The sequence below is a fragment of the Tyto alba genome, unplaced genomic scaffold (assembly GCF_018691265.1).
Source record: "Tyto alba isolate M040663 unplaced genomic scaffold, T.alba_DEE_v4.0 Super-Scaffold_33, whole genome shotgun sequence".
Lineage (NCBI taxonomy): Eukaryota > Metazoa > Chordata > Aves > Strigiformes > Tytonidae > Tyto > Tyto alba.
In genome coordinates, this window is record NW_024881308.1 from 17,570,520 (window position 1) to 17,595,122 (window position 24,603).

Below are 24,603 nucleotides of genomic sequence, written 5' to 3' on the forward strand. Positions count from 1 at the left end.
TGGTTATTTCTTTTTGAATGTCTTTCATTTCTTTTTATTTTCTATTTCCTTTTTATTTCATTTTATGTATTTTATTGTTATGGGTTTATTTTCTTATTTTTTATTTCTTGGATACCAAAGAAGTTATTTCTTCACCACCTTATAAACACTAGCACAAAACAGCAGGGGAGACTGGGTTGGGTACACAAGGCAAACGCTGTCACACAAAAAAGATCAGGATTTATATTTAGCAACAATTCAATTTAATAAAGGAGTAAGTTTGGTGGTCAGGTATACTGAAGAAATCTCCATCTCCAGAAATCATGTTTGTAAGGATGCAGACAGATTCTGGGATATTCTGTTTTAATGCCAGTTCAGAATGCTGATGCTGGCAACTCAACACCGATAACACATAGATGGTCTGAAGATAATCTTCAAAAGTCCTGTAACTCTCAAACCAGAAACAGAGGAATTTATAATTCATCCAGGGGAAATTTTAAAATACCTTGTGAAACATGTACTGGAAAAGCAGTCACTAATACAGCCCATAAACCCAACAGAACAGGTAAAAGTCAGCAGGAGCTAACGTGAGCCAAAGAATGAGAGCCCCCAGGGCCCCGGCCAGCCCAGGGGGACCTTCCCCCCGGGACAGGGTGTCACAAGCCCCACCACCCGCTACTCCCAATGTATGGCCATCTCCTCTGACTGCCTCTTCCCTAAGATAATAAAGTTTTTAAAGTGCCAGAGGGGAGATTTAGGTGAGCTCTAAGGCAGAAATTGTTCCCTGTTTGGGGGGGGAGGCGCTGGCCCAGGGTGCCCAGAGCAGCTGTGGGTGCCCCCCCCCCCCTGGAAGGGTTCAAGGCCAGGTTGGACGGGGCTGGGAGCCCCCTGGGCTGGGGGAAGGGGGCCCTGCCCGGGGCAGTGGGGGCACTGGGGGGGCTTTGAGGTCCCTTCCCACCCGCACCAGCCTGTGATCCTGTGATGCTTTATGCTCTAACACATAGCTAGACGCACATATGAAAATGAACCCCCCCAATAAACCAGGCGTGCTCTCCGCCTGGAGAGCCAGCGAGGGAACAGTTCCACACCCAGCTGCTCCGCGCTGCCGCCCAGCGTCCAGGTATTACTGTGGACCTGGAACGAGGATGTATGGAGAGCAAACCACCGCAGCAGCTCAGCCCCCTGCTCCTTCCCCCACGCTGCCCATGCTCACACCGGCCAGCCCCCGCAGCGCGGCAGCAGCCAGCCCACCAGCCCACGGGCAAGCTGAGCCACCCAGCAGCTAGCCACCCACACCTGGCATCCACCAGCATGGGCTTCTTGTCCCGGGCCTCTCGAAGCCCGAGCTCCGGAGAGCTGCGGAAAATGTCTTCCCTTTAGAGACCAAACTTCATGAGCCCCTAACAACATGCAAACTCAAAAACCCCAGATATTGACACCCCAGCCCAACCGAAAGTTACTCCGGCCAGCGCAGCCGTGGGTGCCCCCGGCGGGCACCAAGCGGTCGGTGGAAGCACCACGTGCAGCCGGGCCCCGGCGCAGCCCCGAGTTGTGCCCGCCTGCCAAGAGCGGGAGGGTGGCTCAGCACCCCCACCTCTTCTCTACAGGGAGCTAAAAATAAAGTACTTCTTAGGGCAGACAATAGAAGAAATGTTTTCAGGGGAAGTAATTGCATATTGATCAGCATTTAGGAAGGTTGCGCAGAGCTGATCTCTGGAATATTCATTGGGTTTAAGTTCAGGCTTTTAGAGATCAATAGCTGCTTGACTGGACTGTCTAGAGTTGATTTTATTTGAAATATTTATTCTGCCAGAGGGCAAGCAGTTTATCTTAGTCTCATCTGTGCTTATTGAGGTAACTTTTAGCCGAACACTAACTCAAAGACAAGCATACGTGAGTACCACCAAACAGGGCATGACTTCAGTCTTCACAGGAACGCCGAATTACAACTGTATTTGCTAACCATTGTTTCCCTCCTGATCTGAGAGAACTCTCTTGGTACATTTATTATTTCGAAAAGAAGAGGTGCTAACATTATTTGGACTTTCTGCATTAGCATAACACAAGGTCTCACCTTCCAAAATACTAGCAAAAGCAGAATACTAGATTTCCTGGAAAAGTGCTGCATTAAATGGTTCCGTTTAATTAACCAGAAGATTTAGTAAAGAGACAGTCTAAGTTTCCATGGGGTCATTAGGAACAGCAGGACAAGAAAACATAAGGATTTTAATAATCATAAAAAATATACCCTGAAATAGCTATAAGTCAAGCTTTGGGGAGTCGTACAGAGTTGTCCATTTTCACCTTGTTTTCTCTGTATACGCGCAAATGCTTTTTTGAGGGTCAAGAAAAGCCACTGAATAGCTGCAGAATAGAAAATCAAGTTGCCCAAGTGATGCCCATTTCTGTGAGCTCTCTTTGCTGCATTTGCCTATGTGCATACACACGTGCCTTCACCTAATCACTGGGAAAGCCACACGTCATTTTTCCTATGCAACAGAGAATCTTCTTGACACATCCCCTGGGAATCGAGTGGCTGCATCCTCTCCAAACCTTAACACAATTTTACAGCAAAAGCACTAAGCTTCCTGTCAGCGTGTGCAAGGGAACTGACATTACAAGCCTGTTGTTCTCTTTTTTGGCTTTGTAAGGTAAACTGCATTTAGATTACCAAGGCAAGGCTAAGGGACTGTGTATTAAAAAGTGCTTCCTGACCTAGAAAAAAAACTTAATCTAATTCTAGGTGATATTTATAGATTTTTCCACTGGTGGCTACCACCTTGATAAACCATCTTATTTTTGATAGAGACACTCCCCAAAATAAACGAGCCTCCATTGCTGCAGAGATGCAAATCAAATAAGTATATATACCCGTGCTCTCATCCTACTTCAAAACTTCCCACTTAATTTCTTCAGGCACAGGCTCCATTGTTCTCAGTCTGGGCTCCTCCCAGGCCCCTCTGCTCACCCCCCCAGGCCCCCCCGGTGAGGTGGCCACCTGCAAGCCCCCGCGCTCAGCACCACGTCCAGGACACGGCTTGCGATGGGCGACACTGTGCTCATTTGCAGGTGTTACCACTGCCGCCCCACCACCCAGGAGAAGTTCACACAATACATCATCATCTTTCACTGCTGGCCACGCGTTTTAAGGCTCCGCATAACAGAAAGGAGTCCTGTTTTCATTACAGTCTGTAGGAATCTCTCAAGCATGCTAAATGCTCAGCTGAAAGACGCTGTACTTCTCTGCAGGTCTGTGTGCATGACCGTTATTAACAGAACAACTTCAGCACTAGATACAGGATGCTATGCTCCCTAAGACAGTAATGGAGATTCAAGCCTGATATCTTTATTCTCACACAGTTTATCTATCTCACATCGTGTCAATAAACTTTCAACTTTGCTTATTTGTCCTTTCATCTGCACAGACTATGGTACAATGATTAACCGCCTCCAAAGTAAAAACAACAAATAACAGATCTCTCCCCCAAGTCTTCAGAGGACACCGACAGGAGTGAAAAATATTCTGCCTTGTTTGTGGGCAAGGCGGTCAATCACAACTGAATGGCGTTTCTGTTCTTTGTTGGTTATCATGAGCATATCAGGAGGATACAGAAGTGTGAGACTCCCGTGCAGCTCTCTGTTTCCCTACTATCAAGGCTCACTCCCTATTTACAATGCTAGCTTGCAGTCAACAACGCGGTTCTGTCGAAGAAAAACGGAGCACCTGCAAGAGCTTTTAAGCATACACCAAGAGAACTCCCAATGATAACAGAGGTTAACAGAATTAATAGCCATTTAATATCTTCTGGATATTAAAATACGTAAAAAACCCACAAGCAAACAGGCAGCAAAACCTTGCAGTGCCAGCTCTCAGACACTTTGCTTTGTTTGGTGGTTTGAAAGCTAAAGCTACAGAAACGTGCCGTTTTCCACACCAAAGCACTAAGTCTAGCAGAGGCTTCTACCTCCAACCACACCATCACCCACAAAAGCAAGGACCCCGCCACGGCAGGGGCTGAGCATGCCCCAAGCTTCTCCTCCTAACGCAGCTGCCTTCTCCCGGCACCCACTCCCCAGTTTTCACCACCACAAACCAGTGCTTTTACCCTGAGCATCTCCTGTGCTCTCCACAGAGCACCGGACTCTGATGCCATTCACCCTCCTACTGCTGACAAAGCCCCAGAACTTAGAACCCAGAGAGTTGGTTTGCAAGCGGTGCCGAGAGATAGCAAAGCTTAGCACTCTGTTCCTGCAGTTCTGAAGATCTGAGTTAACTACTTAAATAACACATAGAGAGTCATGCTTGTGTCAGGCCTACCAGGAGCAAGCTTACACCACCGATAAGGAATTACCACACCTACCAGAAGTGGAAGCTTCAGGACAGCACTGTGGCTCTGACCCAGCCAGCCTGAAGTACAGAAGTAGCTTTAGGCAGGGGCTGAGTATCACTGATTTCACGTGGTTTAGGTTACCTACATGTTTATCTGTGTCAGAATCCTGAAATTAATTCATTAGGAGTATTAAGACAAAAAGAAAATTGTGTATGGGAATGAACTGGCATGTCAACAACACAGATAGTGTGAAATACTCTCTCTGTCCAACTAGGTGCTGCTCTCTCTAAATGAGATTTGCAGTGTAGCACAAGTTGGGGCCAGAAGGGAGCTGGTTTGGGGATATGACACAATCAACTATCAACTCACATTATTTGCTCAAACAGCCAGGGAAAGAACTTCAACTTTTCTATTTATCTGAACTAGATTAGAAGAGTTTAAAAAAATAGTAAAATAATCAACTGTCAGTATAGTCCATGCTTATGGACAGTAGTGACATAAGCTCCTAGAAAATATTCTGTGAATTGGTACTTTTTTTCCATTGTCATTTTACCAATCTCATTCAGACTGCAGAATAAGTTAGGTGCCTAAACACCAAAAGATTGAGGTCTTGGATACTCCTTCCATTAGACGTAGCTGCTGCTGGCTGGTTAAGTCATGCTTTGTCCCTCCTAACCCCTTCACAACTACTGCAGGGGGGAATGCATCCAGGGGAGAATTTTCCTCTTGTCATAATTTTCCAGCTGGGATCCTGGTACAGAGAGTAGTAAACAGTAGAGTCCAAAAATGAGGAAAAAGCTATTAAAAATCCAAACACTGAGTCCCACCCACACGGCACAAGAACTCCAAGTAATTAGTTCTGCAAGGCTGGCTTAGCAGCTTAGTACTCGAGGCAGAGGGAGGCTTCCCTCTCGTCCTTAGTTTTGGAGCTTTTCTTTAATTAGCCTCAAGAAAACCCAGTGTTCCTATCTGAATAATCCACGTTTGGTTATTTATTCAGTTCCCTGCTGCTGCGCACTACCCAGCCATGCGCTGCTGCAGGAATACATCACTGCTTGTTGGCGTTTGCTAACCAGCCACCACACACAGCCCTGCACACCAGGGTCAACCAGAGAGAACCCCGCTGCGCCCAGTCCTGGGGTCTGGAGGAAGCCAGGCAGCACAGAAGACACAGTTCAGTGCTGGGTTAGGAAGCAAAGGTGAAGAGAGAGCAGAGAAGCCCTGGAGATTCACAGTGTGACAAAACACGTCACAAGAAAAAATGCATACTTATGCCCATTGCACAGAATGTTCACAATTTTTGTATCAATATCCACAAAAATTCAGCAGCTTAGAGAATACACAACACAGTGAAACTTGAACTGGGGAACAAAAGGAAAAACATTTTCTCTAGAGACATCCGAAGGTTCTCTCTTACCCTCACAGGAGTCTTTTAAATCCTTAGAGGATTAGTGGCCTGACCTATGCCATTCTCTCCTCCAGGTGTGTGCCGTGCAGAGCTGCACTGTTACTTACCAGCAGCTATCAAGTAACCCAGTTCTTAGGAAACAAAGCTAAAGACAAAGAGCGAAGCTTGTGTGTTTGAGAAGGTCCAACTTACATGCCCGAAAAAAAGAAAGAGAAGACAGGCAAATATGCTAACAGAGAAATTTTATAAATGGAAACCCACGAATATCTAGCCAGAACATGTGTTGGTATGCCAAAAGCAGGCAAGAAAATCATAGTTATCTGGGTACCTGAGCATCAGATTCATCAGCTGCAGACCCTCGCCTTTGAGGAAGCGGTCACGATTGGAACTGAGCATTAGGCAGGAGCAAAGGGAGTCAAACAGGTTCTCCATCATCTCCTGTTCTTCTGCTGTACTAGGGTTGTGTCGTTTAAACACCTGCATGACAAAGAAAGCAAAATTACCCCAAAATGGAGGGCCTGATTTGCTGGGCACTGTTGTAGGGTATACATGAACATTTTACATCGCAAGCCTTCAGCATGTGATATGCATAAGCCAACAATCATCCACATCACCGATGCATTCTCTCAGGGAACTGCTGCCCTTTTTGCTGCCCTGACTGGCTACCAACATGCAGCAGCCTAATGCAGGCCTTGGTACAGAGCCTCCGAGGGGAAAGGCACCAACTGCACAATTCACAAGTGTGTGGATAAGCTTGTTACCGGAGAACTCCTCGGCAGAGCCTCTACCCGAGGGTGCTGCAGACAGTACTGCCTCAAGAAACAGGAGTGAACTGTGAACACATTCCCTTCAGCTAGCTCAAACACAGGCTCCAGCCCTTGGAGTGGAGAATGCTGAAGATGGGCAAATTTCAACCCTGTATCTCCAACCTGCCATGCAATTGTAACAAAACAATTTAACTTCTGTGTATCCCAACATCAACATCTTTAAAACAGGGATTAACCTCACTTACCACAGATGCTACACTTGTGTGGAAGTTATTCAGGGACTATGCCACCAGTAAATGTAAAGCATGGCTGTACTTCAGTATCTACAGTTCGCTAGGACAGCGCTACACCAGGAGTCTGTTCCATCTCCTCACACCCAGCCTGCAAGTCTCCTGACAGTAGAGAGGGCGTATGTGAATTACTCACAGATAACTGCTGAAGCAGCACATCGATCCCATCCAGCTCCCCAAGCAATTCTCTGTTGTCTAGACGGAGGTGGGGGGAAAGGGGAAAAGAGAGAGAAAAATGAAGCTAACTGTCAGATTTTACAGCCATCTAACACTGATACATCAGCGAACAAAATCAATACGGCTTGACAGAATACAAAAGCTGCAGAGAAAGAGAGGGTGCAGGCGTATGCGAGGGAGCACACGCGCAGGGGAGAGAGCACAAGCAAAGGAAAGCCGGAGGCAGAAGAGTGCTGTTGTGATCTGAAAAAAGTCTGGATCCTACCCTAACAGAATATCGATACCAGAGGCATGTCTCACCATCGTTATTCTGGAGCAAAATAGCCAGCACCTCACTGCAGTACAGCTTGTTGGCATCAAAAGGCATCTTAGCCTGTTGGTGAAGAAGGAACAAGAGACCCATCAGGGCACGGCTCTGGGTTTCACCGATTTGAAGAACATATTAATCAAATCACCGAACACACGAGCGGCACTTAGACCAAAGCACAGCAGCGGTAATTCTGCAGTATGCCTCAGTGACAAACCCCAAGTCATTCCCTCCGGTTCAGGGGTGACGGCGCGGGGTTGGGTGGGGGTGCTCATGCACGCACATGTAGAAACTCAGCTCTGATCCCTCACGCCGTCCTGCGTAAGCAGGTTTGACCGAGTTGGCTCAATAGCCCCTTAGCACAGTCTCCAGTTGCTTGCAACACGGAATGTCTTTCCTGTGATAAATCCCCCATGATGTGATACGAGTGCAGGGGGCTTATCCCTATTCTGAAAATCTGCATCTGTCACCAAAACCAAAATTTCAGAAAATACATCACAGTAACATTAAACAGTAACTGCCAGAGTTTTGTATGAGGATCACAACGTCACAATCAGAAGAACACGAGATGAGTTCAGCCTGCAGAATCACGTAATTTCCTTTCGTACACTCCCTCCATACTCAAATATGTTAAAAAAAAGAAAAAAAAAATCATAATGAAGCCAAAAAACTGAATTTGAAGAAAAAAAAAAATAATCCCTGAAGTGGGATTCTGAACTAGATCCAACGTTTCTGCGGGCTGCCAAAGCGGCTTCATCTACAGAAACAGACTAAACATTAACTGATCAGATAATAATGCAAACTGGTTCACTGAAGGAATTCATAAAGCAAACAAAAAAAATTTTTTAAATCATCAGTTACCAGCTATTTATATTCCACTGTTCAAGAGGAGAAAAAAAAAAAAAAGGAAGCAATAAGTACTAAGCTTAAAACATGCCATTTGTCACGCACCATTTTTCCCCCCAAACGCACAACTCCCCGCAGCTTGACTGAGTGAACCTGCCTGCGCAAGGCTACGCGAGGGCCAGTTATCCCCACCTGCCACCAAAGAAAAGGTCACAGCGCACAAGCACCACGAAACACAAAGCCATGAAAAGCAGGAAGATCCCAAATGCCACCGAGTCTTGACCTCAAGTAAAGGTTTTTGTTCCAGACGGCCCCCCAGCGCCCCGCAGGTGCCGGTGGAGCCAGGCAGCGCCTCCGAGCGCTCGTGGCACGGGGGAAGGCGGCGGGCGCGCGGTGCCAGCGGCTCGGCGGCTCCTCTCGCGGCACGGACCGGCTGCTGTCCTACGGGCAGCCTCGGGAGACAACGCTCTGTTCGCCCGGGGCTGCACGCAGCATCCCCAAGCCCTGCCTATGTTGGGAGAAGTGAGCTATTAAGCTCGCCTTTCCGAGGCGGTTCTGACGGTCGCAATACAATTATGCAACCTGAAACGCAGTCAGAAAACAGAAATTCGCACAGTGCCGCGTGCCAGATGTCCTCACTGACACCTAGACAGAACTCCAATTTTACAACTCATCCCATAGACATGCTTGAGCAGCACAACGCTCTCCCCAGATGCTGCGATCCTGGTTTAACCCTACCCACGTCTGCCAGGGCGAGAGATCCAAGAGCGAGAGCTGCCAACAGCAAAGATGCCATCAGCGTGCGGCTCCGCCAGAAGCAGCAGTGCCTGCTCACACGTCCCCAAACGCAGGCAAAGCTGGCACATCCCAGGGCAAAGGAAAGGCACAGCCAGCACCGCAGGTTGAGCATTCACCTCCTGTGGCACCGAGCAGGGGAAGCCATGTGGCCCTTATTTCGCTTTCCCGAGTTTCTAAGTCTCTCAGCTGCCAGGGTAATCGCAAGGCAGGCAGCAGTACATACCTGCCTGGAATAAAATTAACTTCACTTTTAGTTTTTAAGCAAAAGGAATATAATTATGTTACTACCTGTAGTGGGAAATTATACGTTACTTCTGCTAACAAGCATATGAGGTGCACAAAGGAGTATCTGCACACAGACAAAGCTGATAAGAGTATTTCTGTGATTCAGAGGCCTTCTAACCATAAAGATATTTAAGTATGGAAGTGCTAATGCCTTACTGACAGGCTCAGGAAAGGCCAGAATCTGCTTGCTAAATTTCCTTCACGAGCTCTGTAAGAGAGCTGAACTGCCCATTCCTTTCCAACAGCATCTTCCAGGGAAAGCTTAGGCATCGTTTCACACGAGAGTTACTGTACAACTCACTGCCACCGGATACTAAGAGTATCAAAAAGTGATTTGGAATTCATAAGGCAATTAGACGAGTTCAAAGAAAAAGCCACCACCAGCAGCAATTAAAGACACCACTTGAAACTCCAAAAAGTGTTAGAAAGGTAGGAAGCAAAGGCATAAAATGGTCTTTATTAGTTTCCACGTCTACTGGTCAGCTTTTGCATTCCCACAGATCTCAGCCATGGACCAGAAATCCACCACACCGGAATCATATGGACAGAAAATCCACCTTCTGCTGAAAGTTTACAATATAAACACGTTTACAATAAGAAGACAAGACAGAAGTATGTCCGTGCGAACTAAAAGGGCAGAGGATATAAACCCCGAATTCTAACCTTCTGTCCTGAACTTGGCTTCTCGGACACACGCGCGCGTGTGCAGAGCTGGCTTCCTTTAAGTGATGTTTTAAGTTTGTACTAGCTGGTCTGCAGAAGGCAGGCGGGTGCGGGCGGAGCTCGAGCGCTGCTGCCTGAGCGAGGAGCGCGGTGCTCAGGAGCGCAGCCCCCAGCGCCTGGAGCCCCAGCGCGGTCTGTAGCGCTGTGAAGGGACCAGCTCTGCAGGGAAGAGCGCAGCTCTCCCAGCAGGATCAGGGACACGTCACCAGAAACAACTCCCACAGAAACAAGGAAATCCCAAAGACATTCAGGAAGACCCGACATTACAGACACTCCCCCAGGCAAACGCTATGAAAACGCAGACTGCTGCTACTCGGACTCCCATCACATTGTGTAGAGCTTCTTACACATAAAATCAACTCCTTACATTTTGATAGTTCATAATAAGTTAAAAGGGACGTGCTTCCAGTTAGAGGCAAGTTTTGAATTCACTGTATTCACAAATGTTAAAATTTATCACAAAGATAACCTATACAAACGGAAAGAGCCAGTAACAAACAGCCTTGGGCCTTTAATATTGTGCCAAACACCGTCTCAAGCACACCAGACCAGCGGCCTGACAGTTTTTAGTGTGATACCCCCCAAAATGGCAACAGGAAAACAAGCTCACCTTCAGCCTCTTGAGCAACCACTGCATGAGGCCCTGCTGGGCAGCTTCTGTGCACATCTCTGGTCGGAACTCTGCCATGTTCTCAACGATTGCTGAGAAGACACAGAAAAAATAAACTTTTGCCCACCTGCAGTCCAGCTCAGGCCTGTATCAACACTGCTTTGCCAGGCCTTTCCTAGGGCTGCACTGCTCTTCTCAAAGTTACATCTTATTCACAAAACTACCTTTTTTTTTTTTTTTGAGTTAGACTTAAGCTCAGGCAAATGATACCCTTTCAGTTTTCACACTGCCCACATGTTCCATCCTCGGTGACGCCAGCTCCTGCTGGAAGAAGCCTAAGACTTTACTCCAGCAGCAATTCTCACCACACAAAACTAGCAGTGGTAGTAAAAACTCTAAACCTTACGTTTCCTGTCTCTGTCATTCTTTCTGTCCTTGGGAGGTTACAATCCCGAGTGACTGAAAGGAGTGGATGATGGCCTAAATGCGAGTAACAGCAACACAGTGCAAAGCAGTTACCGTGCTGCGCAAAGACTGGGGAACAGGGAGGTAACAATGTACTGGTATGAAATGCAAATGTTCTACTACCTGAAAGATAAATATATTGCTAGGACACACACGGCTCCCACAGTGGAGTAAGCAGAGCTCACAGCTAAGTGCCCAGTAACCACAGGGGCAGTGGAGCACTCCTGGTGCAGTGTGCTTTCGTCCGGGCATCAGCACCGCCCTACATAACCGCTTTGGGAAGAGACACCTCGCCTGCAGTCGGGTGACAAACGCTGGCTCCAGGGACTGGGCTTTACCCCGAGCCAAAGCTGAGCGTGAGCAAAAGCTGCACTAGGTCCTCTACCGTAGTGTTGGCAGCTCAAGGGGAAAGGAGGTGGAGAGGAGAGGAAGGGGAGGGATAACTCACCCCCTCTTCGTCCAAAATACAGAAAGAGGTGAGAGGCTGTGCAACAGCCACTTACCCAGGGTGTTGTGGACACCATCAGCTTCCTCTTTCACACTTTCATCCAGGCGCTCTAAATTCTGGACCAACAAGGCCACGACCTGGCCCTCCACCTAAATCACCAGGGTCATGGGAAAGATAAAAAGATAAGAAAGAAGACTGAAAAAAGGAACATGAAGGAGAAAGAACGGGTGGGCTAATAAATAATAAAAATCAATACACCCAACTGAAACATCCTGCCAGACACCATCAGAAGACACTAACAATCTTGCTCTGAAATCTGAGGATGTGAAAGAATCACCAAGAAAATCTGCCACTATTGTCCTAATTAATTAAACAACTTTTGTGTTTCAGATTAAACAGAGAAACATCTGGAGGAAAACACGTGCCTTGTCACAGTCTTATTTCCTGAACCAGCCTGATTGATTTATAATCCCCCAGAATTTTGAAGTGCAAGGCATCACAAACCACCACGGAGGGGCTAGCTGTCAGCGCTGCAAGCGGCTCCACTCTCAACTGTTTATTGCTGGGCTGCCTACAGTTCTGTTACATCTTCCACCTTAACGGGTACAAGAAGCTGAAGGAACAACGCTCACACACAGAGATTCAAATCCAAAAGCTGAATGATCACCAGCTGAAGGCTTGCATTTAAATCCCAGCAAGATGAATGTACCAAATAGTCTTCAGTAAGCTAGCAAAACCCAGACCAACCAACAGCAGGAGCAGCAACCCACATCTGCAGGTGGAGCCTCCTAACCAAAAGGCTAACACAAGAAATATGCTTTTAAAGCTGCAATTGGACAGAGTCCAGCTTGACTTTGGGTAACTCTCCACTGTGGACATGAGCTTGGAAAAGTTAAACAAAATAACATTTCCAATTCAAACACTGTTAACTAGCTTTGGGCCCAGTGAACACGTGGAAAAAATACAAGTATCAGCTGCCGTGGAAGGTAAGGCAACTTCACAGATACCCTACATTGTATCTACTTTCTTTGGGAAAAAAATATAATCTAAAAAGCAGATATCTAAGCATTTCTCTCAAGATATGCCTGACCTGTTTCTTTCAAAGAGGACAATAAAACCTCTAAAACTTGGCTATTATCAGCAGGCTGGTGACAAGGAAAACAGAGAAAGAACTTCGCTTGATTTACTACCTCTCTGCGCATTTTATAGAAAACATCTTCTCTAGCAGTTCCTCTCCACCATTTCAGTCATCCAGCAATCTTTCCACGAAGGCAGAGTAATTAAGAACAGCCCAGAGGCCAGCTGGAGGAAATCGGCTCCGGGCCACTGTCATTAACCTTTGGAAGGTAGCATTATAGTGACTGGACAAGAAGAATTGTAGGAGAAAACAGCGCAGCCAAACAAAGCGAACAAAAGAAAACCCCTAATTCCGCATCTTTCAATTTCAACATAATAGTTACAGAACAAGACACAGCCACAGCGTTTCACAAACACAGCACTTCGCTAGCAGAAGCTGCCCAAAGGTAGACAGATGCGTAAATCTCAAGTTTTGCTGGGCATCACTCCTCTGGACGGCTTCTGCTCAGGTTGGCATCCTTAAGGGAGCACTTAAGACTAAGCAGTGCCTCTTCTTCTGCACACAGATCATTTTCTGGGGTTGTTTAATCTCTGTGCCAAAAAGGATAATTACCTCTAAACCCTCCTCCACCCCTAAAATGCATTGGCTCTGTTACACGAAAACTTTCAAGCTTTTACTTCTTGTTAAGAAAAACGTGTACCCTTACTATAACAACAGATCTCCGGGTCTGAAGCAAGAGTTACTGGGTAGAAGACTACTGGTCTCCCGTGCAAAAGGTTAGTCTGAAAGATCACAATGGCCCCTCTGTCATTCAGATAACAATCTGAGCCCTGCCACAAGCTTCAATTTTTCACGGGTGAATAGAGGTCACCCTTTTCCACAAGAAGGAAGAAAAATGCAAATCAAGCTCCTATCTTCAATAGGATACTGTCCAGGACAAAAATATGACTTCATCCTTCCTTGCATGAAAAAAAATCTCCCAACCTACACAAATTTTGCAATATGAGCAAGTTCCTTCCAAAAAGCACAACTTCAACTCGTGGTGCAAGAAGAACCTACTTCCCAAACGCTGACATTCCATTAAAAACACCCATCGTGGTTCTCAGGGCAGCGTTCCGGGTGCAGGAGAGCAGGCTCCTGGGCTGGCAGCACAGGTAACCACAGCGGCAGGAAGCGTGGCTCCTGAGCGCGCGGCGCGGGCCCTGAACCCACCTGAGCTCCCTACTTACTAGAGCGTCGATGAGGACTTCAGCTCCTTCTTCGCTCTCATGGAGAGTATCTATATCAGTCAGTTCTTGAAGCAAGTCTACCACAGCTATGGAAACATGTGCTAGGCATTAAGGACAATCAACACAGAGGCAGACACATTTAATATCAAAAGCAGATTGCTCTTAGGCCAGCATGCTCCTGACACAGCCCGAAACATCTGGTAATACGTTACAGCACTGGAACACCAGAGCCAAGAGCCCAGAGGCTACTTCAGCAGACAGTCCTCATAAGCACCAAAGTCAGGGAGTCCTGACAATTAAGAATGATAAAAACAAATGTGATTCTGTCCTTACCGGATCGGGAAATATTACTGTTTCTTGATGATGCTTGTTTTTTCATTTTTTTTCAAATCAAAATTGCTAGAGTTGGTATAACTAGGCACCATCTTGCATTGTCAAGATTAAATAGAAGCAAAGAGAAATGAGTTATAATAATCTGACTTGGGTATTCTGGTCCCCGTGGTACCCCCACTAACCTGATACGGCAGGCACCTCACGAGGCCGCTGCAGGACGCGCGAGCGATCCCCCCTTCTGCCCGGCCCAATTAGGACAGCATGCTCCTCTAACCACGGACCTTGCAGGAACAGCGCAGCTCCTGCCAGCCCAATTTTCACTCATTAACTCTGGGCTGCATAACACACAGTTCGCCTGACTGCTACACAGCTCTCTCGTACGACGAGACGTATTCCAGCTCATTAGACCCACTTTCCTATTCTCTCAGACACGCTGATCAATCCTGCCCGAGTCCCGCTGGGGCAGAACAGGATATGCAGTTTTCTGCATGTCCTATATAACAACTTTGTGATGAATCTCTTTAAAATGCACAGGCTAACGATCCAGCCTCCCAGCTCTCCCGTTTGTGCATTTGCTCAGACCCACAAACAGCAGCAGCAGCAGTATTTCCATCGGCCTTTCCCTAGCAAGGTTTCAGTCATGACTTACCCAGCCTCGGGGAAGACTGTAAGGGAGCTGCCTGTCCCAGTCCCAAGCTAACCTCTGCCTAGGTGCTGCAGAAGATGTGAATCAGTAAGACTACTACTTTCTTTACACTCTGAAGCACTCCTTCACCAAGCCAAAGCTATCTGTATGTTTTCTTGATGGGTAGATGTCACTCCCAGTTGCAACTGCCATCAGGACCCAAACAGGAGGAGGTTACTCCTCACTGGGCAGACAGTCGCTCATGCTTATACAAAACCCCGGACAAAGGTGCCGGGGTACAGTTTTTAAAAGCAAGTCACAGCATGACTCAATAAGCAAGTTAAAGAGAAAATAACCTGCTTTACATTTATTCTGCAAGGAACCAACTATTAATTAACAAAAGCTGGAGGAACAAGCCAATAGCAGCCTCATGAAGTTCAACAAATGCAGAGTCCTGTACGTGGGAGGGAAGGAGCCCGTGCGCTGGGGCTGACTGGGGAGGAAAGCTCTGCAGAAGAGAATCTGGAGGTTCTGGTGGACAAGTTGAAGGCGAGTCAGCAGCGTGCCGCTGCAGGGATGAAGGCTCATCACAGGCTGCACCGCATCAGCAGGAGCAAAACCAGCAGGTCAAGAGGAGGAATTCTACCTGCTGCCTGGCACTCATGAGGCAACACGCAGAATATTTTGTTCAGTTGTGGGCTCTGCCGATAAAAGAGACCTTGACATACCAGACTCGGGCAAGTGGGGGACTACCGAGATCATCAGGGGGCCAGCACGTGATGTATGAGGAAAGACTGAGGGAATGGGGTCTGACCAGCCTGTAGCAGAGAAGGCTAAGGGAGGAACTAACTGGAGACTGCTGCTGCCTGCTGCGTGTGGTGAAGACAGCTGAGGCAGGTTTTTCTGAGAGCCCACAGCAGAGAGCGCAGCAGTCAGAGGAGCTCCTCTTGCAGGGCATTCCTCTCTAGGGGCTTCTGTTAAGGCTTCCAGTGAGAGTATCAGTTGTCCTGTAAAATTCAGGAGATAGAAAAGCAAAACCTCACTTGAAGCTTTCCTGCCTTTCATTAATAAAATCTTGTTGCTGATCACCTTTCATTCACAGGTTTTGCATAAAACTGCATGAATCACTCAGCAGATTGTTTGCTCCCCCTGGACACTGCTTTTGTCTCCTTACATTAGTCCCTCAAGACACCACATTTAAATCACATCTGAAGAAACATTTTTTTAGTTCTCTCCTTGAAGAACTAATTTTTAAAATCTTTTTTCACTTGTTTTAACAGAAAGTCATTAGAAAACATGAGCTGTATCAATTTAGTTTTATGTCTAGATGCCCCACTTTAATAGTGTTTCCACCCTGTACATAAGCAGCAGCAGCACAGTGAAGAGGCATTACTATAGCCTGATAGCCTGTGTCCTGCTTACAACGGATCTGAAAACACTTCAGCAGTTTTATAACAAGAAATATATTTTTCTCAAAATTGCAATTTGCAGGCCAAATTTCTACCCGTAAACCAACTGACAGGCAAGTTGCAAACCAATTAAAAAGAGTTCACAGTGGAAATACTGACAAGTCCTTGACAGCAGCAGTGACCCCAGGACACAGCCTTTCATGGCTGAAAGGACAAAGCAAGCTGTATTGCTGTGCACTCCAGCTATAAATCAGCTCTGCTATCCCAGTCAATATCCCCATAGCTTGTATTTTCCCTGTGAATGAGAAATTCAGTAGAAGGTTTTAATGCCATGCAGATAGTACACAAAAAGCCTGTGGTGTCTGGCAAAAAAAATAAGCAATGAAACTATGGTAGCCATGAGAATGGTTATGCATTGTACAACAGTAAATGGTTAACAAACATTTACTTGAGAGTAATTTCCATTACAGATCACAGACAAGGAAAGCTGTGGTGGCTGCTGTTTTGCAGGGACCAGCATTCACCACACCAACGCTCAGCTAGATACAAGTCAAAATACCCAAACACCTAAGCACAGTGTTTTCTAATATAAACTGGTATGCAATAAAATATTTATATTTTGTTTTTATCTGCTGATCACTGCACCCGCTTAGAAAGAACAAATTGTGAATTCTTAATACCTAGTACTATAAGGAGAAGTGCTAAAAAAAAACCAAAGATCTGTGCATCGGACCACAACGTTTAGTATTAACAGTCCTTTTAACATTGCATATTTCAAAACACCTCAGAAAAGCTGGTAAGTATTATCCACTTCTTTACACATAAAGAAAAGTAAAGAATAAATTATTTTCATAAGGTCATGAATCAATAAAAAGGAAAAAAGAAAAGCCTGCTGTAGTCCCAAGTAAGACCAGTGCCCTTTCCACTAGACTTCACTGCTCCCTCCACTCACTAATGTTTGTCAGGACACAGACACACGATCTCTCAAATCATGTCACAATTCTTCAGCTTAATCTACTGTAGAATATTTTACAAGCTATGGAGACTGAGCTCTACTTTTGAAGACTACACAGTGGTAAGCCAGGCATAGTTCTATTCGTCAGCTGACTGCTAAGCATCACAGCACCAGGATATCCAAAAAATGACGCTGTTTTTGTTCAAAACTACCAAAAGCTTTAACAGTATAGACAGAAACCTCTCTCTGAGAGGTCCTCAGATCTTCAGAGGAAGAAGAGACAGACACACACAGGGATCAGGTTCAGTGGCACAAGAATGAGCCGAGCATGGAAATGTCTCTGTGTATTTATGGATCCAGAGGGGCAACCCACAGCCCCAGGCTCTGAGCACACAAAACTAAGGGCACGGACACAGGAAAAATTGATCACATTTACAAACTAAGGTGTAGCACTGTGGTGAGCTAGTCCACAGCAAGTAGCTGAAAGCATGACAGCTCAGCTCTCAACAAAATGGGGTAAATCGGTTTCATTTTTACAGGGGCCATTCCAGACAAAGTTTGCACACAGTTCAAGGCTACACACTGCTAAGCCCCTACTTTAGTTTGTCCTGTGCTGTTCATCTGTTCACACTCTAACACAGCGACTCAAACCTAGATGAAAGGGTCATAAAACAAGAAAGGAGAATAACAGCACTGAAAAAATTCAGAATCAATATTACTTGAACAAAGAAGGCTTTCACATGGAAAAAAAAAAAAAAAAAAAGACATAAATTAAGTGTGGTGGGAAAGATGAGAAAAACATATATATTAGCCTATGAAAGCAGGATCTAGAGAGAAGTCTGCAGACAGCCCCTCACATGAGAGCTGCTTTAACAACCGAAGGATATCTGTGTTGTCATGTCCCAGCAGCCCGAGCAGAGACTGCACAGCGTTCAGCTCCACCAGCAGGTGATACAGGTCTGGCATCGTCGCGATCACATGCATTTCCTGAATGATGTCATTTAAATCCAGTTCGGACTCCATGAACCTGAGGCAAGACAAAAACGGTTAATAAAAAGGCAAAAAGTCCATCAGTTACATTCAATGCACAGTCCTTTCCAAACAGAGACCAAGGGCTTTCAGGCGCCATCCAGCTGTTTTGCTCACCACAGCATCTGAAAGCTCCATCATACGAAAATAATTTCTTCCCACACAGACCGCTGGCTGCCTACGCAAGCACACACCCTCACACAAAATGAGGGCATGAAATCTTCGGTTAATTGGAAAGCAAAACGCCTGTCAGTGAGGAAGAGTCCACTGCTCAGGACAGCGCAAAGGAGGAGCCCCCCAAAAACCAAGAGAACGGAGACATGGCTGAAGACCCTCCGACGTCAACTGCCAGGAGGGCTGACGCTGAGAGAGCTGGCAGCGCTTCTGGGAGCCAAACCACTTAGAGACCTAAACCAGAACTAACGAAACCTCGCTGAATTTGTGCGCTCCCCAAATAAAAACAACATCAACTCCAGTTTTAGTACTGAAGCTTCACAATCTAGAATATTAACAACAGCAAGAATTTAATAAACTAGAACTTCACCCTTCATTGCTAATTATTCTCTTCATGGCCATACACCAGCCACCACCAGAGTCTCAATAATGCCATTTTTAATTAACAACGTTAAGTTTCAAATACAATTTAGAACTACATGGCAATAACCGCTGTTAGATAAACCTTAGGTAACTTCAAACATCTGTATATTCAGGAAATGGATTTAGGGCTGAAACTTAAAATCAAAGAAAAAAAAAGGCTAATAGAGAGGGGCCACGCATTATCTTACTTCTCTGGATTGTCAGGAAACTTGATCCGCAGCTCCTGGTTTTTGTAAGATCTCTTCTCAAAGGTGAGAATCATCTTCTTCACTGAACTTTCATCCAGAGGTTCCTCCTAACCAAACCAGGGAGGGCAGAAAACAGTCTGGACGGTTGGAGCAATTACCCGGCCGAACACCGGAAGAGCCCAGCGAGGCGGTGAGACCGCCGTGGGGCCAGAGACGCCGGAGCAAACGCAATCCCTGGAAGCCCCGCTGCAGCGAGCTGCCCAAGCACCCACACACCATCGCTATGCTCTACGGACTTACCCCGACTCTGACCCGAGCCAGCTCCCCCGAGCAAAACCTTCTCAGCTGGGTGTTTATAAACCAGGGGCTTACCAATGGAAGGTTCTTTGGAAAGGAACCAGAACAGCTGCCCTACACTTTCTGAAAGTGAGTAACAATGAAAAAACCAAACCGTTTTGCAATGGCTCACCTTCCTTGAGCTGTTCTTTTACACCTGTTACTACCTGGCCCCATCAGTGCGTACTGAGGCTTTCTGCCTCTGACATATTAATCTGCATTAGCAGTTTACGCTCATGAATAGTTTCTTTTCCAAAGTCCATTGTGCTATTTCATTTTGTAAGTCTACATTTAACTGCCCTCTTTATGTGCTTTTGTATTTTCCTCACTTGGATAAGCTTTCACTTCTATTTTAAAGTCTTTTTCTAAAGAAAAAAAAAAAAACAAACAAACAAAAAAATCAATATTTTACTCTAGTTTCTTCTAAGGCGTTTCTCAGTTGGCATTGTACATTTACTGTACAGCAGTAATATAACTTTAGTTACCTCCCCGACACCTAAAAACATGATTCTGTTATTTTCCTGTTTCACAATTTTAAAGCACTACTTTTAATAAAACATGGATGATACAGATTTTCTTGTGTAACCTCTTCCCTCTCCTCTATTTGACTACGTTACAATCACTACTAAAGAGAGGTCCTCAAAACAGAAAACAAACCAGACCCCTTCACATATTTAGCCAAGTTCTGTGTCCCATCTCCCGGTCAGGATTAAATCAAGAGTTGCTTCTGGTGCTGACAACTCTGGTTAGTGACACTAAACAGCAATCCTGTACGAGACAGGAAATGTCTATTTCCTCAGCAAACTCCATTACAACATGAACACCAGCCCAAGCCTTTGGTTATTACTGGATTTCCTACATTCTCAAGCCCAACCTGTTTTAGCACCATCCCACTCAGGTGGTCAGTGCGACAGTGCCCAAACCATACTCCTCTTGCAACGGGATTTCAACCCACAAAGATACTGTCACACATGCTGACACTGCCTCCCTCTATTTAATTTGATTCTTTGCTTTCTCTAACATGTATCACTACAATAACTCCATTAGGATCGACTTTGTATCCTTCATTTAATTTGCATTCAGTACTACAGTACCCTACAGATTAGCTTCCTTCCATCAGATTTACTGGTACAAAATGCATTTTGATGGAACTTACATTAACTGCATTCCAAGGTAATAAACAAGAGATTTTGGCTCTAAAGAAACTTTGGACTTCCAGCTCTTAAAGCGTCTGCATAGGAGAACTCCACTTGACAAAAACAAAGGACTTGTACACCACAGGAATCCACAAGACTCTAGCCGGTCAGGAGAACTTTTGGCTAGGTCCCTTTGTCCTCCTTGGAGCTCAAATGCTACAGAAATCCTGCATTATCTTTCTCCACTATCAGCAACAACTGTAATGGCAATAGCTCAACATCCAAAAAATGAGGGAGATTTTCAGGGACAAATGCTAGCAATGCTGTATACAAAGGACAATGATATTTTACAAAGCTACATGATTCTGCAGTGGTGAATATCACTTGTTTTTTTATCAAACAGGACACAGGCAGCAGGAAGAAAATATCTTCTAGATTTATACCAATCCATGTGTCACATTTATAAAGTGATCTTTTCCCTGGCCCTTGGCAGAAAGGCCAATGCTGCATTGGATTTCTGTCTCCAAGGCTTGAAATCATTTACCCTTGACAGCTACTACCCCCCTCCTCTGACCCCAGACCTCTCTCATATAGAAGAATGTTTGTTTATTTGCTGCTGCTGCTGCTGCACAGCTACAAAGAGGGGGAGAGTGGGAGAAGCTGCACGGCTAGGGGTGGCAGTGAGAACAATAGAACTAGGAAACCAGTAAGAATACAGAAACTATTTTCTTAAAAAATATATTATAGAAGGTGATGTGATTATTCTCGGCCTAAAACAAAGATTAGGCTTGAAAGCTTCCCCTTCCCCCTCCCCTCTCCTCCCCTCTCCCCCTGCTTTTAAACCTTCAGAGGGTATCCTTCAGAAGCTCTGTTTGAAATTACTGAATACCCCACAGGGCAGGAAAGTAAAACCACAACGTTAAGGCGGATGAGGCACGTGACAATCACCAGTTAGCCTCATCAGCTGCACGGTAAGAAAGGGAAATCACAGAGAAGTGATTTAGCGCTTGCTTATTTCCCACTGTCTCCCCTTTCCCACAGGACACCCCTGATTTACTTCTTCCTCTTCCTCTTCTCCATCCCTCTCAATTATCTGAAGAAGTTTCTTCTTCTCATCATCAGTTTCTTCCAGCGCAACAGCCTCCTCTTCCCTGTGACGGCTGTGCTCTCGGGCACTAGCTTGTTTCCGACGTGCTTTGATTTCTTCTTCCTCTTCATCACGGGGTCTTTTCGTCCCTCGGTTAGGCTAAAGTCAGAGAAATAAGGTAAATGAATACAAGCCTTTTGTGGCCATTGCAAACCAGAATACCAATATTACAAGACATACTGAGGAAATTCTTACAAGTTGCTTAAAACATTTGCTTACACAACGCTTAACAACTCTGAAAACTGGAAAGGAAATTAATTTAGTGAAGTGGAACATCACATGAGTAGATGAATGGCTCTGCCAAGAGCTATGTCAACATCCTACCTTGTTTGATCTATGAACACGATTCACAGGAAAATATCTTCATAGGCAGCAAAGACCAGTATTTCAAAGACAAGAAGTGACCAAATTGATCTGCTCGGTGGCAGTACAGCTGACCATCGTAAAGATCTGGAAACGGCTAAATCGGCTGAGACAACCTCACGTTTTACAGACAGAAGACCGATACGCTCAAGCAGAGAGCAGTGAAAGATAATTTTTTACCCATCTAGTACATGAGATTATATTGAATTCTTGTGTGCATCCTAATTCACCTTGACTTCCCCCATCCTCCGGTCTAAAGTCTGCTGACACTTGAATGCAGAATCGGAGCCTGATTTAGAGTACACAGGGCAGGAGTATCGTTGCGTGCTCCAATTCTGCAGGGGGCTGACACCAGATTAAGCAGTGCCCATACCTTTATGGTTTGCTTGCAACAACCTATTGGTTTATTCCACAATTTCTATTTAATTGTCAAAATTAAAGGTAATTTGCCAGGGACAAGAAAAAGTCCATTAACCTTAATCCCATGCTTTAACTTAGGCAAAAAGGGATGAAAGCATTTGCAATAGAAGAAAAAGCTCTCTCCCTTCAAAAACTACAAGGATATTAAATTTAGTCTCTCACATTCTTTTGAAGGACAACCAAGCTGGAAGTGCTGAGTACACCATGCTCTGTAATTACAAGAAAAAAAGGCTTAATTCTTTACTATGTAAAAGGATCCTGTGTGTTAAGAACAATGAAAAAAATAAGAAAAATATTTTTTTTATTTTCCTTCACTGCTCAAGTTGCCTGATAGATGATTTCGTAACCCCATTAGGTCTAACATTTGTCCAGCCTATTTCATAAAAAATTATCTGACAAGAATACCTCACTCTTCTGCTCTGTGGCACCCTTTGTCTAAAATCAGAAAAGTCACATCATGTTTTCATGAACATAAGGCCTGCTTTTTAACTGAGATTTGGATTCTCCTCAGGTTTGATTCAAAGAAAGATGCAGAGGGAATAGGTGCCAGAATCACTCCCCTGCCAGGTCCAGCACGAGTGCGGGCATCAAGGTGGGAACTTCCAGCTCCCCAGCAGGTTGGGAACTTTTGAGCCCCAGGGGGCAATAAATGTTTCAGGCTCATACGGCAATCCCGCTGTGATTGCAGTGTGCGTGCTGCAAACCAGCTACAACGACTTCTCTGCACAACCCAAAGAGCATTTTCATATTAATTTATTTCACTGTAAATTAAAAGCTAGTAAATGAAAGCTCTGCTCTCAATCAAACTCTGTGTTCAGGATAGATGAAAAAAACAAACAAACAAAAAAAAACCCAACCACAACAACCACCAAACCAAAACAAGATTCCCTTTAAATCACTTGAAGTGTTAATTATAATGAGAAGCAAACTGGACAGCAGACCGACCAAGATCACATTGTTTTCAGGGTTACCACACTGTCACCACTTTGAGGAAGATGCAGAATCAAGTTTCCCAGACAACATATCAGCACAAATCAAAGCTCTAGATGCTTGCTCCCAGGTAGACCTATTCAAACTCTGTCATCTATCGCCTTTCTGCCTGCACCTTCTCTGCTGTTTCCATTACGGATGGTACATTCCTGACTTAAAACCCTTCTAAAGTGCTCCCACGCACTTTTAAAGCAGTTCCTCAGCTCATACTTCAATAGCCGTGAAGTAGAAGCATACCCAGAGATTCTTTGAAATGAAAAATGTATTTGCTTGGAGGGTTTTGTGGGTTCTTTGTTGTTTTTTTCTTTTCGCTGTTGGGGTGTTTTTAAAGCAGATTCCTATTACTTATCTTCTAGGTGCATTAAAATACAATTTCACACAAACATGTCATTGTCAACAACCACTAATTCAAACCCTCCCCAAGCAATCAACAACCTAATAAAGAAAGGAAAAAGAAAGAAGGTGCTCTTCTAAATTACAACATCTAAGGAAAAAAACGGTAAATACATATTCCTTCCTCAGTGCCCTTAATGGCTCACAGGTCTCTGTCCTTCCTATGTCCTTCCACTCATTCCTCCGTAATACCCAATTCACCCTAAACCACCTTTGACTGACTAATGTTACAAACACAAATACAGAAATTAGTGACACGATAAATCCTGAAATTTACAGCAAAAAGCCCCACAAGACTTGCCTTGGATCTTCCTAATTTGGGGAGTCGGAATCTCATTCCCCACTCTCATTTCTAAACATTAAAAAAGGAACAAAAACCTCAATGAGACTGCAGCTGTAATGAGGGACCAAGGGAGCTGGTGGTTTGTCAGATGCAAAGTAATGTACCATGGGAAGGGACTATATCACCAGAACAAAATCTAAATTAAAACTCCATCATGAAACCAACCCCATTTCCTCTGAGTACACAACCCTTAGTATCAGAATTTACACCCTGTTTCAATCTCAATTATTTTATCCTTTTTTGTATTTATGCATTGTTGGGGGGGAAGAATCTTCTATAATACATAACAGAAATCATTATGATAAATTATGGAAGTGCCCCTCCTGCAATTATTAATGCTGCCAACATATTGGCAATAGACAGTAATTGAATTCCCGGGGAAAGGCTATTAAGCAGGCATTAAGGTTTTTCCTTTTGTTATTGATGTTATGCAAAGCCTTACTAAGAATATTGCAGTTTTCCAACCAGCACTATTAAAACTAAGAAATCAAGGCGTAAGTGAAACACCTGGGTTTCTGCTCATTTCACAAGAGATGCACAGTCATGAACAACTGATTTAAGGCAAGCATTAGCTTCTGTTCATTGATTTTCATCTTTG

The 24,603-nt window shown here is 45.0% G+C and overlaps 1 protein-coding gene across 1 annotated transcript in view; it reads right to left on the reverse strand.

Moving 5' to 3' along the window:
* Positions 1-24,603, reverse strand: part of CTNNBL1 (catenin beta like 1) — a 57,101-nt gene that overhangs the window by 27,418 nt on the left and 5,080 nt on the right. The window contains exons 2-10 of the mRNA XM_042800980.1: positions 21,407-21,595; positions 18,878-18,984; positions 17,951-18,090; positions 13,742-13,839; positions 11,490-11,583; positions 10,522-10,613; positions 7,253-7,325; positions 6,912-6,970; positions 6,047-6,195 (exon numbers count right to left, since the gene is read on the reverse strand). Coding sequence (XP_042656914.1) covers positions 6,047-6,195; positions 6,912-6,970; positions 7,253-7,325; positions 10,522-10,613; positions 11,490-11,583; positions 13,742-13,839; positions 17,951-18,090; positions 18,878-18,984; positions 21,407-21,595 — 1,001 coding nt within the window. The remainder of the gene's footprint in view (positions 1-6,046; positions 6,196-6,911; positions 6,971-7,252; positions 7,326-10,521; positions 10,614-11,489; positions 11,584-13,741; positions 13,840-17,950; positions 18,091-18,877; positions 18,985-21,406; positions 21,596-24,603) is intronic.